The 18,073-nt window shown below is 37.9% G+C and overlaps 1 protein-coding gene across 5 annotated transcripts in view; it reads left to right on the plus strand.

Annotated features, from left to right (window-relative positions):
* Positions 1-18,073, plus strand: part of DIP2C (disco interacting protein 2 homolog C) — a 310,293-nt gene that overhangs the window by 189,661 nt on the left and 102,559 nt on the right. For 4 of the 5 annotated variants that reach the window (XM_051812853.1, XM_051812855.1, XM_051812856.1 and 1 more), the window contains 5 exons: positions 7,633-7,758; positions 8,609-8,818; positions 14,902-15,033; positions 16,369-16,488; positions 17,411-17,608. In XM_051812853.1, coding sequence (XP_051668813.1) covers positions 7,633-7,758; positions 8,609-8,818; positions 14,902-15,033; positions 16,369-16,488; positions 17,411-17,608 — 786 coding nt within the window. The remainder of the gene's footprint in view (positions 1-7,632; positions 7,759-8,608; positions 8,819-14,901; positions 15,034-16,368; positions 16,489-17,410; positions 17,609-18,073) is intronic. The other variant, XM_051812854.1, reaches the window with a different exon arrangement.

An 18,073-nucleotide genomic window follows, 5' to 3' on the forward strand; every position in this document is an offset into this window, starting at 1 on the left:
AGCTTGTTGTGATTATTCTGCTGCACTATGTGTTGATGCAGATAGCTGCCCTTCCTTCCATTGCCTCCTCTGCCTGTTCTTCCAGCTGTTTTCCTTGATGCCATCCCAGATGCCAGCTTTCCTATGACAGAGACTTATTTGTGGTTTTACTTTTGTTAAATGTCTGACTTCAGGGCTGATCCTCTACTGCAGTATAAATAAGACATAACTATGTATTGTATGTACATAAATGACCTCTTGTTAAAAATCCTTTGGCATTCTCAATTCATTAGAGCAGAGCATCAACCTTCTTGATCTTAATCCTGTCATTCTGCAAGTCAGTTGTGTTTGTGGGCTATCCTGTAACAAGCAAGAAGGCTAAACCTTCTCAGAGTCCTACTCCCAGTTGTATCATCATGTTACCAGGAATTGGCTACTAAAGCAAAGGAATAAAAATTGTTTCCAAGGGCTAACTCAAAAAAACCGACTAACCAACCAACCAACCAAATCAAAAAAAAAAAAAAAAAGAAGAAAAAAAGACAAAAAGAGATCAGGGGAGAAGAATTACATGAGGCAAAAGAAGTAGAGGAAATGGATGAATTCAGATTACAACCGAGGTATGTCTCAGGTATGTCTCTGAGCAGTTTTATTCTTCCAGGGCAAGTCCCCTGAAAGGAGGGATGGAAGTAGTACCACTTATTTAGAACAGTAGAACCAGGCTGCATGGTAGGGACTCTGTTATGTAATTCTGCATCTGTACAGCAAAAATTAGGCAACAGCTTGTTTTTCCATATTTGTGTTTCTTAAACAGCTGGTGATTGTGTATCAAGGCTTTATAATTACTAGGAAAATGAAAACGTGAGCAAAACCAACAGAAGGAATACATTATACCAGAAACAGAGGTAGAAACAATATTCTACTATCTTGATTCTAGCAATGTAAGATTCCTGTCTACAGCCAGTTTAATTTCTTGACTTAAAAAGAAACAGGGCTACATGATAAATGAGATGTAGGAGAACTACTTGACAGCAATTGCAAGACCTGTTTTAAGTACAAAAAAAAGATACTGCTTTTCTTTTGTGTGCTGAGGCATTTTATGCAAGGCGTGCTAAAACCAGCTTTATAATGTGGAATTTTTTAATGTAGCTGTTGCTTGCCATGGGATGAGCACTCTGTTTCGTGACCCATGCAGAACTCATACCCACATCCCTGATCCACGAGGAGATATTGCTTTGCTTTCAGTATGTTGAGTGTTTGACATGCCTATGGAGCAAATACAGCTAATACTGAATAAGGGAACCTGCTGAGGTGTGTTAAACTTATATAGGAAAAAAAATGTAACAACTCCTCCACCTCCAGGAAGAATGCAACTCTTAATTTGTTGAATAGGTTTTTTTTTTTTTTTTTTTTTTTTTTAAAGAAATGCTGAACAAAAAAGGAGCAAATTCATTCTTCTAAAAGCTGCAAAAGTCTGTAGGAGGACTAGGAATTTGCAACGTGTTTCAAATGTCTCAGTTACAGTTCAAAACTTTCAAGGACACCATATCTGGCCCAAGTAAGGAATCCCTGTTTGTGGGGTGGAAGGGGAAGGGCGAGTCAGGGTTATGCTCCATGCCAAGTGAGGATGCACTCTTCAGAAGAGTGCTCTTCTAGCAGCTGTAGAGAAACACAAGACAGTGTAGCACGGCTCCATATGTGGAGCAGGAAATGGCTGACCTTGTTCATCACATAACAATTGCTTTTTTGCTTCAGGAAAGGAAGACTGATTTGCTTGTGGAGGCAGCTGAGCCTGGAAGGATCATACGTACTGTCTTGCCCAAGGGAAATGACTAGGAGAGGGCAGCTTGTCATAGAGGGAAGTCACCACTTGTTCTAAGTATGCATTTGTTTGTGCAAGGAGGAGAGAAAGTATGCTCTCCAGAAAAGACTTCTTTAACAGTTCCAAAGAGACTTCTATTATCCCAGGGACAGTAAAATAACCATCCAGCTCAACTTCTGACTAAATAAAAATTTTTCATGTTCTCCCACAAAAAAGATTAGATTTCAGGTCATCAACAGTGTATGGAATAAATTGTTAAAGAACACTGTGAACAAGGAGTCAGAAGTTTGAGCAGTCTGAAATCAACAGTGTTTGTTTCTGTATTTTGGGGCATTTTTATTTAACCTTTGACCTCTGCACACCTATCAGTAGTTATCTCCCTAATATCTTCTGTCACCCAGTTATCCCCTTTGAGAATGGGTTGTCTCTTCCATGCCATCATGTGTTTAAGATGAGCACTGTCTGAGCACAGGCTCACCACTCTGGCTGGGCTGTGTGCTGGCCACTGATGCTCCAGTCTCCTGCTGGTTTGTTGTGTTGAGGGATCCCACTGGAGCAGCATGTCAGTGCAGGCAGGATGTCACTGTTCCACAGGAACAGAGAGGTGGGTTTGTTCCCTTTTCTATGGGCATTGAATAGGAAGCTGAGAAAGACCACAGAGAACACGGTGTCCATATCAAGCTGGTGCTGCACGGTGTCTGTTAGTGGGTTTGGTTTTTTCCTGAACCTTTTCAGTTAAACAAGGAGCACAACATTGTACCAAGTTGCGAGATAAACCAGATGAAAAGAATGACTGCACTAAGCAGAGCACCTCCCAGGAAAGATGGGCAGTTCATCCTGCTTGGTGGAATGTGGAATTTACCTCGATTAGCAATAGATGAGAGTTTCTGATTATGGAATGCAGTGGCTGATGCCATAGGTCATCAGTCTGGGAGTCTGAACTTAAAGGCTCTCATTCTCTATGCCAGTTTTAATTTCTCTTCCCTTTGTTTTGAGGCCTTATCTCTTGTTTAATAGATGATTAACTCTTTGAAGGGAAACTTTCTCTCTACCACCTACTTGTTTTTACAGTTCCACTTCCTTTCTATTTGACTTCCTGACTTTGCTCCCAGAAGTATGCTTGCCCTTTCTATCCTGTCACGGACTGTAAAGGGAGGGAATAAACAAGTAAAAATGCTTGAATGCAACAGGGAAAAGACTGGGGACAGAGCTGTTTTGTCTGCAGTCTGCTAAATATTACCAGGCAGCCTAGAAGATGTATGTGTCAGGTTGAATGCTGAACACCAAGCTGATTGGTGTTAAGCAGTGAGCACAAGTTAAGCAATGAGCCTTCCCAAGTGTTTTGCTTTAGTTTTTCCCATTTATTGATTCCTTGAGTACAAACACACAAATTGGATTCAACATATGGTTGGCAACCTAAAACAGTGGAGGACAGCAGCAAATAAGGCACTGTATGTTGGTTCCTACTACTGTAGATAGATTCTACTCTGCTTTAGATTTTCTTTTGAGACGTTCTTTTGGAAAAGCCAGGTGGGAAAAGGATAAAGATTTTGTTATCTCCGGGGGTGCTTTGAAGGGTCAGGATCTGGAGTAATTTTGTCAGTTGTAACAGTGTACTCACTATGTCACAGACTTGTATATGAAAGAACATTTTTCCTAAAAGCATGTTTTTTTTCACTTAGGACTTTCTCTAAAGGCTTGAGTGCAATTACATGAAGGTATCTATGTGTTTGAAACTCTATCATAAGTTTATAGTAGGTGAGAAATTGTGGCAAGCAACACTATGAGAAAAGACAGAAGTGGGGTTTTAGTTTTCTTTTAATGCAAAAAAAGAATGTGTGGCATTTCTGGACAAAGTTTTCATACTTGAACGATTTTTTCAGAAAAAATTAACAAGAAGTCTGTGTTTTAAAGCAGTGCTCAATGACAGTATAATGAATTCAGTTAGCCTGAGCATGCCAGGGTAGATTGAGAAGGCAATTCAGACACTTTTGTCAGACGTGCAAGACAGGGGCATCACCCTACCAGAGACGGTTTGAAATTCTAATGTGATGTTCCTGTTGATGCTGTGTGCAATTTGTGGAGAATACAAACTGCTTTGTGCTGATGGGAATCGGGGGGATAGCAATTTCCTGTCCTGAGGGAACCTGTATAAATCTTTGCACCTTTGTTATACTTTGTTCTGGTGTGTATCACAAATGTAGTTTCCTTCCTTTAATGAACAAGGAGCCTCCAGTTACTATTGTATGAACTCCTGTTACAAATCTCTATGTATTTTTTCAGTAGCTGCTAGGGGCACATTGTGGGCAAGCGGTGAGTTACCTATAATATGATGGACACCATAGCCCATCTTTCACCATGATAAAGGTTAAGACTTTAACACCTGTTAAATTGATGAGAAGCAAATCACCAGGGACACAGTTTGGTGAGGAACGTACATTTCAGTTTGGATTTAAATCCATGCTTCATGAAAGTACAATAAAAGATTATTAGCTGTATTTTGGTTAACATTCCTTGTGCTACATCAACAAAGTTGGCTTATAAATCAGAAAAGCAAAGCTAAAACCTGGAGAAAAGCAAATCAGGTGTATGCAAAGTGCATATCTTAAGCTGATACTTGGTGGGAACAAACCGACTTACATTTTCTATCTTGCTGTGGTTACAGGATAGATGTTGTAACCTGTGAGTTGTTCTCAAGTGTAATTCTGAAGTATCAGTTTGGCTTTCCTTCACCTTTCTGATTTCTCAATACTTTGGGTCTCGGTCTGTAAGTATGAATGGCTTAAATGTTCATTAGCTTAAAAAGTACTACTCTGTACAAGACTGTCAAAACAGGTTGAAGATCTTCAGAACCCATCAATAGGCTTTCATTCAAAAAGAAGTCCATACAAACTATATAGGCTTTTACTTATTCTTTACATAATCCTTTGCTTTTCTTTATATGCCTAGAGACACTTTGTTTAGCCAGGAGTTTTGTTCCTGGGAGAGAATGTTGTGAAAAGATTTTTTTTATCCAAGCTTGACTGATTCTGCTGGCTTTTCTTCTCTCCCCCTAAAAACCTGTAACCTCTTGCTGATGATCCCTGGACCATCTCTGGACTATCTGTCCTCAGCGTTTTCTAGACATGTGTCCTGTTGTTTTTGGTAACCACCATAGTCTGAGCAATGCCTTTTGAATAGTTGACCTTGCAGACTGGTCTGGGAGCAGGTGTGCATGCTCCTTCTCCTCAGTCAGCTTCCCTCTTGTTTATTTGGCATTTCTTATCTTTTCCATTGTTTTTGTTTCCTGTGAGGTTTTGGTTTTGGGGCTTTTTTAGCAATCTATAGTCTGATTTGTTCCACACTAACCCATTACAAATAAACATATCAAGCATGTGCTTTACTAAGAAAACAATTCAGTTCCTGGACTCCTGTGGACTCATTTGAAAATTAAAATCCTGCAGAGTGTTTTTAATTAAGCGGATGAGTCTACGTTCTTGCATCAAAACAGCATCAGAAAAGAAATCAAAGAATTCGCAAGTTATGATTCAGCGTCCAGCTGTCACTAAGCATGTTAATGATTTTCTGTCAGCTGTCCTCCTTTAAAAGTTTTTGGAAGAATTTGTTCTCCGTCCTAACACTTACAGTAAAAAACCAATCCTATATACAATAATATACAAATAGTTCCTCCTGTGTTGATCAGCAAAATTTATTTTCTTCCAAAAATTACTGAAGAGCCTTGGGTTTTGGTGGGGGTTTTTTGTTTGTTTGTGTTTGGGTTTTTTTTGTGTGTGTGTGTTTTTGGTTTTTGGTTTTTTGTGGGGTTTTTTGTTTTGTTTTTTTTTGTTTGGTTGGTTTTTGTTGTTGTTGTTGTTTTTTGTTTGTTTGTTTTCTTTGTTTGATTTTGTTTTTTTTTTAAAAGGGAAAGCTCATTTTTTACTGCTTGGTATCTAATTGCTATCCTTTCAAGGAAAACTAAGAATTTTCCTCCTTTGATAGATAAGATACACAAACTGTTAGTGAGCATGTTCAGTCCTGTAAACGTTATTGACATTAGTGTGGAGTGAGCAGGTAGGAATTTATCTTGGGGACATGCTGTTAGGGAAAGACTTACATTGTTTATTTTCATAGTTTATTTTCTTCTCACATAAACTTTTCATCATTTTTTATTTATAAGAAAGACCTTAAACTTTATATTTTAAAATAATGACTTGGCAGAACAGAAATTGTTCTGAGATCTTAACAATTGCAGCGTTCCTCGGTTTTGGTCCATCAGCTGCATGGCTCTTTTATCTTTTAAAAAATGGGTTTTCCAGCTTTGCTGTTTGCTTGCTTTGCTTTGCTTTGCTGATGTGCTCATCCTCTTCATGATTTAAAACAAAAGGAAAAAAGAACGAGAACAAGTCATAGAAGCTGCTGATAATGCTCTTTTTCTTATACTCACCCTTCCCTGTCGTACTTGCACTGAGAGGAGCTTAAACTCTGGCAGAAGATAGGGAATGCCTTTAATGAAAATGAGACACTGGAACTTATCAGCAACTTATCATCTAATGCTTCTAGTCATCCTTCCAGGTTGTTGCTCACAACAAGTTACTTACACTGACATGATCTAACCAACACTTCTTTAAATAAAGATATATATACTCTTCTTTTTCCTGCTGCTTCTCTTGGGGCGCATTGCCTGTTCAGAGCTGCCACCACATCAATACAGGAGTAGGAAAATGACTGATTGCTGCCAACCCAGCCTGTGAGGGTGATCTTCAAACAAATTCAGCAGCAGCAGAAGTGGAATCAGCCTGGGTTAGACCTGGTTCACTGTGTTCCTACTTCACAAATGGGAATAGCTAAATTATGCACCCAACTTACCGTATTTTCTACAGCTGACCAGTGGCAACTGGTTGAAAGGCAGGATGTCAGGTGGTCAATATTTGGCAACCACAAGGGACTTCTGTTGGTTGCCATGTCTTTTGCATGCAGTCTCCTCATGTGCGCAAGACAGACAGTACAAGGTAGTAAACTAAAGGCAGACCTATTTCAATGTGTAATTATGATAGTAATTAAAAAATTTTACATAAAACAAAGTCATTATCTAAAAGTCACTCACCTCTTTTAGACATGATAAGTGGCCTTTTTTAAGCTTTGGGAGGCAGGCAGCTATATATACACTTGAAAGGTAGAGAAGCTATTCCCTGGTTATGTCCCCAAGGAGAAGAGATCTGTTGGATACTGTGGAGTGGGCTGGTGTGAGCTGTGTGTAACACCTGCCTGCAAAGCACCAGGTCTGTGCTCAGGATGCTTTTTCTTCTCATTCCACCTACGTAATACTTATTTTTCTGTGAATAATGCCAAGTGACAGAGGCAGGAGAAGGATTTGGGAATGGGCGACCTGTTACCATTTCTGTTATGACATTTCACATACCTCTTACCCTTCAAGTAAATGTTCTTGTTCAGTTCATCTGTGTGACTTTTGTGTAAATTGGAAACCTCATTAATTTTAAAAATGGACAATGTTGATACACCACACTTCCACCGAAGTAACAGCTCTTGGTTAAATAGAGGTTTGCTCTGGTGAAGCAATGTTCCTGCTCTTCAAATACTGCAACACCATTCTGGGGATATCACACAGCTCAGAGGGCTTGTTTGTTGGTGCAGCATTTTTCACTATAGCTGCTTTTCCTACAGTGAGGAGAACTCAGGCAGTTCCTCCGAGATCCCGCACATTCCCAGCCTTTCTTCATTCGGTGTGCGTTGTCAGCCCGGCTGGCACACGCCCGAACCTGTGCACAGGTGCACTGGGGGCACAGAGGAACGGCTCGTTTCTGTCTAACACTGGCTTGAAATCTCTTTTCTTCCAGATGTCCACACAGAAGCAGTTCAGGCAGCCCTTGCTAAACATAAAGAAAGGAAAATGGCAGTCCCCATGCCCTCAAAACGACGTTCATTGGTGGTGCAAACATCGATGGATGCCTACACACCTCCAGGTGAGTATCTCTCTGTATTTTTATGGGAATTTTAAAAATGGTTTTTTGTGTTGCTATGAACTACTAATCTGTCTGCATAGATAGTAATGGAAATGTCATTTGACGCACACTGAGCATAATTCTGAGGTATTTTTGAAGAGGAGAGGGTGAACTGAATGGTAGAAAAAGTCAACAGGGGCAGTTCACATGACTGCTTTGCCCATGGTGGTACCTTAGCTTGCACTGGTCCTTTTGGTCTTACAAGGACCTAACTATGGCCATCTTGTCATACTTTATGATAGTCAAAATTCCTATCAAGTTTCTGATTTATTGCCTAATACTATAATGTAACAACTTCACAATTAGTTGTGCCATTCCTTTTCAAGTTTATCTTCTCTTTTATCTACTAGACTGAAAATACCCCCTATCTCATGCATTCCCATACTCACTGAATCCAGCTGGAACTCCCATTTCAGTGAGGAGTGGACCTTGTACAATTGCAAAAGTGTTTCACAGACTTTTTGGAGTGAGCTTGGGAAAGTATTTTGTATATTCTGTATTGTTAATACATAGCTGGAGATCTTCAGAAGGTTCTATGTTTGACATTATAAAGGAAGACTTTTATTATCCTTATTTTTTTGTACAATAATATACAGATCATGACCTTAGAACGGGGAAGTTCTCTCAGTGTATAGTTAGCAACTGACTTAGTTTCAGGTCTTTCAGTATTACGGATTTTCTGATTAAGTTTACCCACCTTCCTGAGATTTTCTTAATGGCACTTTCTTTAGATTTGGAATATGAACATGCCTTATTTCTATTAAGAAAACCCCAAAGCACTGCAAGTTAACAGTCTGTTTTTAATTACTAGATACTTCTTCTGGTTCAGAAGATGAAGGCTCCGTACAGGGCGACTCCCAGGGAACTCCCACCTCAAGTCAGGGGAGTATAAACATGGAACACTGGATCAGTCAAGCGATCCACGGCTCTACCACATCAACCACTTCCTCTTCCTCAACACAAAGTGGAGGCAGTGGTGCTGCACACAGACTAGCTGATGTTATGGCTCAAACACATATAGGTTAGTATACAGACATGTTGAGTATGTCCATGGCATGAATTTTGACTCTCACATTCAGATGATGTTGCTAAATGAAGTCTTAAAAAAGTCTTTTCTGTACTGCTTTTTTGCTTTTTTCTATTTACATATGTTATATAGAGAGATAGACTTATGTTCCTATTTGAGGAGGGGAAAAAAAATAGCAGTTTAGATTTGGGAGTAAACTTATGTTGTGGCAAACAGGGTCTAGCTATTGCCTCCAAACATCTTAAAATGTACAGTTGGATGACTTCCATTACTTAGCACTATAAAGGTCTCTGTTGGATTCATCAGTAAGGAAAATCAGTGCATGCATCATTAGGGATTGCTTGCATATGAGCTTCTCCCACTGCTGGACCACTTTCATTACATAGCTTGAGTGATTTTTGATAATTCTGATAACAGTAGTCCACTTAAACATATTTTTGCTGCCCTTAATTGGATCTAGAATACTTGAACTGGGATATCTAGCTATTATACTCGGTGGGAGAGACCATTATATACCTTCAGAGAAGGGAGCTGTTACTATTAGTAGCTTGTTAATATCCTTTGAAAGATCCTAGGAAGTCAAAGCTTTCTTTCCTTTAGGGAGAAGCTGCACAGACATTATTTCTGAATATTTTACCATTGACATTAGTTTTCATTAATATGAGGCAGCTATTTGATTAGATATATCGAAAGCAAGGCTTGTTTTCTTCACTCCTCAGTTGTTCATCATGCAGAGTGTCTGCTTTGGTGTGTTCTTGATGGAGTGTCTCACTGCAAATCTGTTGGAGTCTATGTTGGAACAGATAATACAGTCTCACTACTGTTCTACTACACATATGAATTCACTTTTGTGTGACTGTTCCTCAACTGATCATTCCTTTTCAAGTATATGTAATGAGATACATGAAGTCACCTTAAACGTTCCTGATTTTATGTGCTGGAAGAGTAGTTTGTATCCATTTGTTTTTAGCTTGATATAGCTTGATATAACACATGTATTTTCAGTAATCCTCTCACCATGGTCTGGAACTGCTGAATTGCAGTCAGGGAAGAACTTGTATTGGATTCGTAAATTCATGCTAAATGAATAGCTTAGAACCTTGTTTTAGAAAGGCATACACTTTGGAACACATTAATCATTGCATTTGATTATTTTCTGTGACTTCATCTTGAAATGCTAGAGGAAATTATAGCATAGAGAATTAAATTTACCCAAACTCTGAAAGGTTGTATTACTCACACACCAAGTCTTAATGTGTCTTTAAATATAGCTTCTTCATAATGTGACATTTCAGTAATTTTAAATCTGACACAGTAAGTCTTCTTTTATAATCACTGAGTTTGTGGTAAATAATACAGCATTTATAGAGCTAAATTAAGATGACAATATTCTGCAGAAGGGAATATATACTACTTATATTCATTTTATTTGTTGACTAAAAAGATCTTGCCTTTGAAGGAAGCAGTTGAGCTTAACAGTTGAGTTTACCTCAGTATATGCATGTTTTCATTTGTTCTGACAATAGCTGGATAGCAGTTGTGATATAGTATTGGAAAGGTCAGTTGGATACAAAATATGAGTGGTATCTGCTAACAGATTGAGACTGGTCTTATGGTTTCTGTCACTCATTGTTGCTAAGATCGCTGAAAATGTAAGAGAAGCTACACAGTTGATAACTATAAGATGAATTTCTTCATGGGTGAGCTGCATTCTGTGAGAATTTGAAATTAAAGTGCTCTTTTGTTTCTTTCCAATTCAAGGAGGTGGATTTTGCATTTGAATGTATTCTAAGAGGTAATAGACTTGAAGTATTCCCACAGATAGCCTTACTCTTTCAGAGGCAGTGGGCCAGTGATGATAGATGAATAATCCTCTTTGGTAGCAGAGAATATAAGAGAGAAGAGTAATCCTGTTCCTTGAAGCTCCTTGACTATTGGAAATGGCTTGTTCTTGATCAGAAAGAACATATGTTACCATGGCTTGATGTTTCTTTGGTGCAGGGAGTTGTTCCCCAGAGACAGACCAGCCTGCAAGACAGAAATCAGCTGTAAATATGTAAGGACATATTGCCATACTCTGAAGATGACAATTCTGATAAATACAAATTGAGCGTGCAACAGGAAAGACCTTTAATGATAACCAAAAAACCCCTTCCATTCTGATATTCACTAGGATGTGACCTCCAGAATGTATCACAAAATCAAAGGGAGATTTTTTTTCCAGTTTAAGTACACTAATACAGTCCTGAGAAGGGATTTGATAAAAGGCTTTGGTTATAATATAATCAGAGTTCAGCTTTGTGGATCATTTTGATAATTTGCATAAGCTATTATATGCTTTTAATGTTATACTGTTTATTCGATTTGACTGCTGCTGCTGCTCTTTTGTGGCCAAAATTCTGATTTGGGGTAGATATCATTTTAATGTTTATTTTCAGCTTTAAGATACTCTGGTGTCTGCATTAAGCTACAGGGAGAATCTTTAGTTTGGCATATGTATCACCGTTGTGTTCAGTAATTCTTGAATTTAGAGATTAAACCAGTGAAATCTGTAAAAGATACCTAGTGTTCTGACCCTTCTTTGGGTCAGTACTGTATATATTTCTAAGATCTTTTAAGTTTCATTTGTTGGTATTACCTGGCTTGGATTTCTATGTATATAAAAATCAGAGAAAGTCTATCTCAAAGCTCACGAAGTTCATGTGGTGAAAATTACACAGTGCTTGCCTATGACTGTAAATTTATATAAAGTTAATCATCTCACTACAAAATTTTGATCCTTCAGGTGCATTTAATGTTTCTTTTATATACTTCAAATATGTTTCTGTTTGAAAATCGAAGGCCTCTATCCTCATTAAAGGCTGCATAGACTTCTAACATATAATACAGGAGACTAGTTTACAATACTATCTGTCACCTGGACATCACTACAAGAGAAACCCAGCTAATGGAAAAAGCCAGATCTCTGCTCTGGATTTTCCTGCCCTAACAACCAGGAGACCCAGCTTATTTGGGAGGAAAAGCTGCATTTTCTTCAAGTTAGTATTGCAGGGATGCTTCTCAAGTTCCTGGAGACTTTTCGAATACATGGTACCTGTGTGAACTTCCAAACTTCCACTGGAAGTATTCCTCCACTTCTTTGTTTCTCCCCAGATGTGAGGCTTTATCAATGCACATACTCTGTCCCTACATGAATGTACTCTGGTTTGCTTTGGGTCTTCCTGATTTTCATGAAATGGGGTAAATGATGTCACTCCAGTGGCAGAAATGAAGAGAGCCTTAACTGGAAACAGCTGTTTTCTCTGTGATCTTCTAATGCAGGAATATTGGAAGAGATGGGAAGAGGAGGTGATGCAAATATGTGTGTTTGATGGAGGAAATGCTTTGAAGTCATGCAGCTGTCACAGTTTCTACTTTTTAGTGAACAGATGTGTCAGGATCATAATTCTTAACTAAACCTCAAACAATGCTTCAAGTTACCTGACATAAGACCAAGCAACTCTATACAGATTGTGTCCATGGTTGAAGCCTGGATTGACTCCTCTATACAAAAAAAGGCTACATTTCACATAACATAGCAATTATCTTTTTCTTTAGATGTCATTCAGACCAAATTCTTGTCTGTATGATTTTCATTTCTCCAAGCCTGACTGTGAGACATGAACCGACTGAGGATTTGTAAATCTAATGGATGAAACTTAGAGCTGTAGATATTGCAGTGATAAGACATCTGTTAAACAGATACTATAAAGGAACATAGCAAGACAAACCTTAATATTCTTCTTCTGCAGGATAAAAGTTCTTAATGGAAATGTAAACAGCAGATGGGCAGCCAAGGCACTAGAACTCCACTCTTTGGCTGGCCAGTGGTGGCAACCTTGAGAAGAGAGTTTCTTTTAGCTGATTTCAAGTACCAGTGATGCTTGTTCAAAAGGAAACACTTCTACAAAAGAGCAGAACTCTTCTTATGTTCTTTCACCCTCCTCGACACCATGTATGAGGAAGAAGAATTTGGTTTCAAGAGCATCTGTACTCTGTGATGCTTGGATCATGTGTCTTCTGATTATTTAATCTCAGTGCTGAAACCTGGAGATACTTGAACTCCAATTCACTTGGCCTTGTAAAGTCTGAAAGATGGAAATACTTCACGGGAAAGATGTAAACAATTATAACTAACTTTAAAAATACTTTCTCATGTTACTAATAGCTGACTAAGGACAATTATTTTCTTAGTCATGATCTCCTGTGTGCATAGCAAAGCTGCATTATAAGTAAGGATAAAAAGATAAACATCAGCTTTTTTTAATTGACTTAGTTATTTAGTAATTTAATCATGATATATAAAAATCTCTTGCCACTTAGTAAGACAGAGTAAAAATTGTGCTGAGTCTAAAATAGTTGATTATGACATCTAAAAGACATTATTCAAAATGTCTTTTAAAAGACGACATTATTCAAACAATTATCAGCATAAGTTTCATTATTCAAACTATTATACTTCAGTTGGTCACTTATAGCACAATATAAGGAGTTTGTTTTGGTAAATTTATAACAGTGAGTGTGATAAAAAGCAAAAACTTCAACTGGACATTTGTAGAATGCAAGATGGTTTTGAGTTGCATAGTAAAAGCCATCTTGTGTTTTCCTCAACCAGATAGTATGATTGGGTGATAAGGTTGAGTCCTGATAATGTTCATGAATATAAATATTAAGTAATGACTAATTTTTCATGATGATTGTCTGACAAATGCTACCTCGAAATGAGGTGTATGCAAGATGAGCATCTATTATAGCATCTTTTTACTGTATGTATAGCAAAAAACTTAGTTTTCTGTATTGATGGTGCATAAATTTGGGATTGAATGCACAGGAATTACAGTGATCCAAAGTTCATGATTCATGAAAATGCTTTATAATTACATTTGACATTAAATTTACTGTAGAAGTTGGTGTTGTAATACTTATGGTACCATAATGCTTAAAGGACAGGTTTAATAAAAAGCAAGTCTTGAAAATAGTATTGGAACAAGATGATGTTTTTCCAGAATTTTTGCATTTTTAAAGACTCTTACCCTATTGTAAGATGGATCACATTTCTATTTACTTCAGCAGCAGCAGAATAAAGACCTACCTTCTTTTGTAACTCAGAGGCTGCTTGGGATCATTTGTGTCAATTGAAAGAGAAGTTGTTATTTGCTCATGGTGTTTATCTCCATCTAATCCAATGCTGATAAAAACCTGGAAAAAATTTATGAGAAAACTCATAAAAATAGTACAAATTCATAGATAATACAGACTCAGGCTTGAAAACATGGGAAAAAAACCTGTGGTAGCATGCTGAGTTATCAGGCTACGAAAGAGAAAGATTAACTCTGTGGAATTGTTTAGCAGTGCTGGCATGAGTCAGACCAGATCACATTTGCCTTCTGGAAGGCAAGGCTTTGTTATGCGGAAGAATTGAAATATCTTTGTCTAAAAATAGTAGACAAGCAAGTGTCCAGGCAGAATACAAAGTTCATGTTTCTTTACATTTTATTTCTTTCCTCTGGATTCCACCCCTGCTATGATTGATTTTTTTTCTTTTTTTAACTCGAAATACAGAGGTTGTAAAAGTGATATGCACTGACACTTGCAAGTGATTGACAACATGCTCTGTTCTTTTTATTTAGAAAAACCAACACAGTGATCCTTCAGAACTGTATTTGTCTGAGTCTTTTCTATTTGCAGATGTCCACAAGCTTTACTTCAGTGTAAAGTCAGATGTCACTGGAGAGCCTACAAACTAATTGTATAATTTTTTTAGCCTGTCGCTTATGTGATTGCAGATATATAGCCCTTTTTTAATCAGTGGAAACTTTATTTATTAAAATCATGCTATACATTATATATAGTTTTGAATTTATGTGTGTATGTATGTATATGTATATGGCTTTGTACAATCATTTTATGCATTAAGTTTAATGCCTGTTCAGATGTTGGAAAAAAGAAATCAAATTATATCCTCTCCTCTGCCCTTTGTTTTTCTGCCCTTTAACACTAGAGGTACATGGTTAAACCTTTTAACTTACTTTTCACAGAAAATCATTCTGCCCCTCCAGATGTTACCACTTACACCTCAGAACACTCAATACAAGTAGAAAGACCACAAGGATCAACGGCACGGGTGGCACCAAAGTATGGAAACGCTGAACTTATGGAGACTGGGGATGGTATGTCACAAAGAAAAACTGGATTTTTTTAGTATTGTAACCTTTTCAATGGTTACTGTATGCGTGTGCTCTTGGTTTTTATTTGGTTTTTGTTTGTTTTTTATCTGGGCACTTTTCACTTATAAACACATAAAAAGTTGCAGCACCTTTACAGTCCTAAAATAAACTAATACCAATGAAGACAACATAGAGAAATATTTCTTAATCAGCATAGCTGACTCCTTGTAGAAATTGTTTGGCAAAAGAAAACAGTGAATAAATTTGCTTTTATCATGCTGTCTGGTTACAACTAGTCTGTTTTTTAAATGACAAAGAATGTGACATGCTAGGATTGGTACATCTTATAAAGTGACGTGTTTGAAGTTTTATTCTCTGAGGTGTTTTTTTTTTTGAAAAACAGTTATTTGTAAACCCTTTCTTATTTACTGCTCCTCTTTTCTAAAACTTACTAACCAACATTTCAGCACAGCATGGAATTGTTGACCAAGTGTATCATCTGTAAACTTAGTAGCTTCAGCTCTAAACACCACTTGGCACAAGTTTTGTAGCCAACTTTATGGAAGTGTAGGAAGTTGAAATTCCTGCAATGCAGTGACAGAAATCTATTAGTTCAGGAATAGATGACATAAACATTGCACTCGGCTCGAGAAAAGGAAGGGGGAGGTGATTGATTGGACTATATTATAAAAATGCCCCTTGCCCCATGCTCCTGTTCAGAACTATGTTTTTCTAAGTGCTGTGTAGGCAAGCACTCTCCCTTTGGAGATTGCTGGCTGGTGATTGACTGTAGGGATGTTCAGAGAATACAGGGTCATGCTGAAGTAATTAAAAGATGTGAACCATGTTTAAGATGGGTACTGGATAGATGTCCACTACAGTGTAAAGAACAACCCAGAATAAGTGACGGGGCAGAGCTATGACCCACACTCCTCACTGAGCTACAGTCAAGTCAGACAGTGTGAGTATGACCAATGATCATGAGGAAGGCCAATACCTGTCTTCTCACTGACCATTGCTGAGAGAGTCCTCTCAGGGTACTGATATTTGCTATAGAGACTTTTTCACTGTGCTTCTCTCCCTCAGTCTGTGTGCTGTTTCCCCTCTAATTTTGCAACCTCGCTCTGACATTGTTGTACTGCTTTTATTTAAATTAGGCTTCACTGTTCCTTTTTGCTTGTATGTTTTAATGTTAAATAAATACTTGAGTCACGGTGTGGCATGAAACTCTAAGTTGTGGTGGCCTTGCAATCCTAGAACACTTTCTTACCCCACTTAACATCTGGTGGCGTTCAGCATAGCAGTCAACTGATGTCTCCATTGATCCCTGTCCTGCAGGAGTACCAGTGAGCAGCAGAGTGTCAGCAAAGATTCAGCAGCTGGTCAATACACTAAAACGGCCCAAACGACCACCATTACGAGAGTTCTTTGTAGATGACTTTGAGGAATTGTTAGAAGGTAAAATGACTGTTTTTCAAAAGGTTTGGGGATCTCTTATTAAAACTCTGTAAAATGTTTGTCTCCTGCATTGACTTTCTAGAAAGCCAATTAAGCCCTCCCTGTACTGGCAAGTACAAAAGCACTGGTATTCAGTGGAATCTGTTTGTAGTGAGCTTGGACTTAGTGCTGTAGAGTCGAAAGTCTCTCTAATTTGCTCAGGTCCTGGTTCTGCTTGCAAAGAAACGACAGAAGAGAGTGGAGGGAAGCTTTGCTTTGAGAACCTTCAGCTGTGGGTTGCAGCCATTGCCTTTGAACACCAGTATGAGAAAAACTGTTAGTGAGGGAGCAATGTTAAATGTTTTAAACATCCTTTGTGTTACAGTGAAGTATCAAAAACCAAATTAAATGTAAGATTAGAAACAAGGATTAAGTCAATAAATGGATTTTTTTTAAAGAGGCCAGTGCTTTGAGAATTAAGATTTGCCGGGATGTGGAAATTTAAATAGTCTCCATAGAGTTTATAAGAAAGCATGTAACAGAACATGACTTAAATCAATCTGTTACTTGTTAAAGTACACTTTTCCAGTAGTTTTGCAGTTCATCTCATTACTGCATTTTTCCCAGGAAAAAGTATTCTCCATCTCTCTTTAGGAATAAAGAAAGATTGATTATTTTGAAGATAAATATATGAATGCTGCCTCAGCAGTTTTTTTCCCTGCTTGTAGAGCTATTGTAAGGACAAGCACGTGCATTCCTGTTTAGTTGCTTGGCTTGTGTAAAAGTTAATTATTCTGTTATATTTCTCTGTTGCTTCTCAGTACCTTCTAATATGTCACTGTTTTCAGAATATTTTGCGAAGGTAACTTATTCTCTTGATTACACAGGTGTACACAAGGTATAGAATTTACATGGTAACTATGTATCTTTTCATAATCATAAGTTCAACAGCCAGATCCAAACCAGCCAAAGCCAGAAGGAGCTCAGATGTTGGCTATGCGTGGGGAACAATTAGGTGTGGTTACAAATTGGCCTCCTTCTCTGGAAGCAGCTTTGCAGCGATGGGGGACCATCTCACCAAAAGCTCCTTGTCTAACCACTATGGATACTAATGGAAAACCACTGTATATTCTCACATATGGTGAGTGCTCTTCAAACTACCTGCCTTTTGTATGTTCTATATAGTGTCTGTGTACAGTAATTGCATAAATATACAGTGAAAAAAGACCTGTAATGATGCATCTGTTCAGTTTCTGAGTAGGGTAAGAGAGTTCTGAAGCTGTTGGTGTCTGAGTATGGGTAGCTGAGATGTTATAGCATGATTTATTTCACAGCAAGGAAAAGAACTGAGTAGATACACCCATGGAATAACAGATTATAAATTAAAACCACCTTTTAAACAGAAATTCATCCTGGGGCAGATTTTCTTGAAGATTAATGTCTAAATCCATTGCCCTTGGATATCACCCCGGCTTTGTTCTGCAAAAGCAGAACCTGGTGTAGAAAATTCATCAGCTTCCTGAAGAAGTTAAAATAGGATTTTTTTCCATGTTCTACTGACACTGTAGTAAGCGTAATTTGAATTATTCCTCTGATGCGTAGTTGT

Source organism: Manacus candei, unplaced genomic scaffold, assembly GCF_025592945.1.
Source record: "Manacus candei isolate 608988 ecotype Guabito, Panama unplaced genomic scaffold, ASM2559294v1 h1tg000089l, whole genome shotgun sequence".
NCBI classification, from domain to species: domain Eukaryota; kingdom Metazoa; phylum Chordata; class Aves; order Passeriformes; family Pipridae; genus Manacus; species Manacus candei.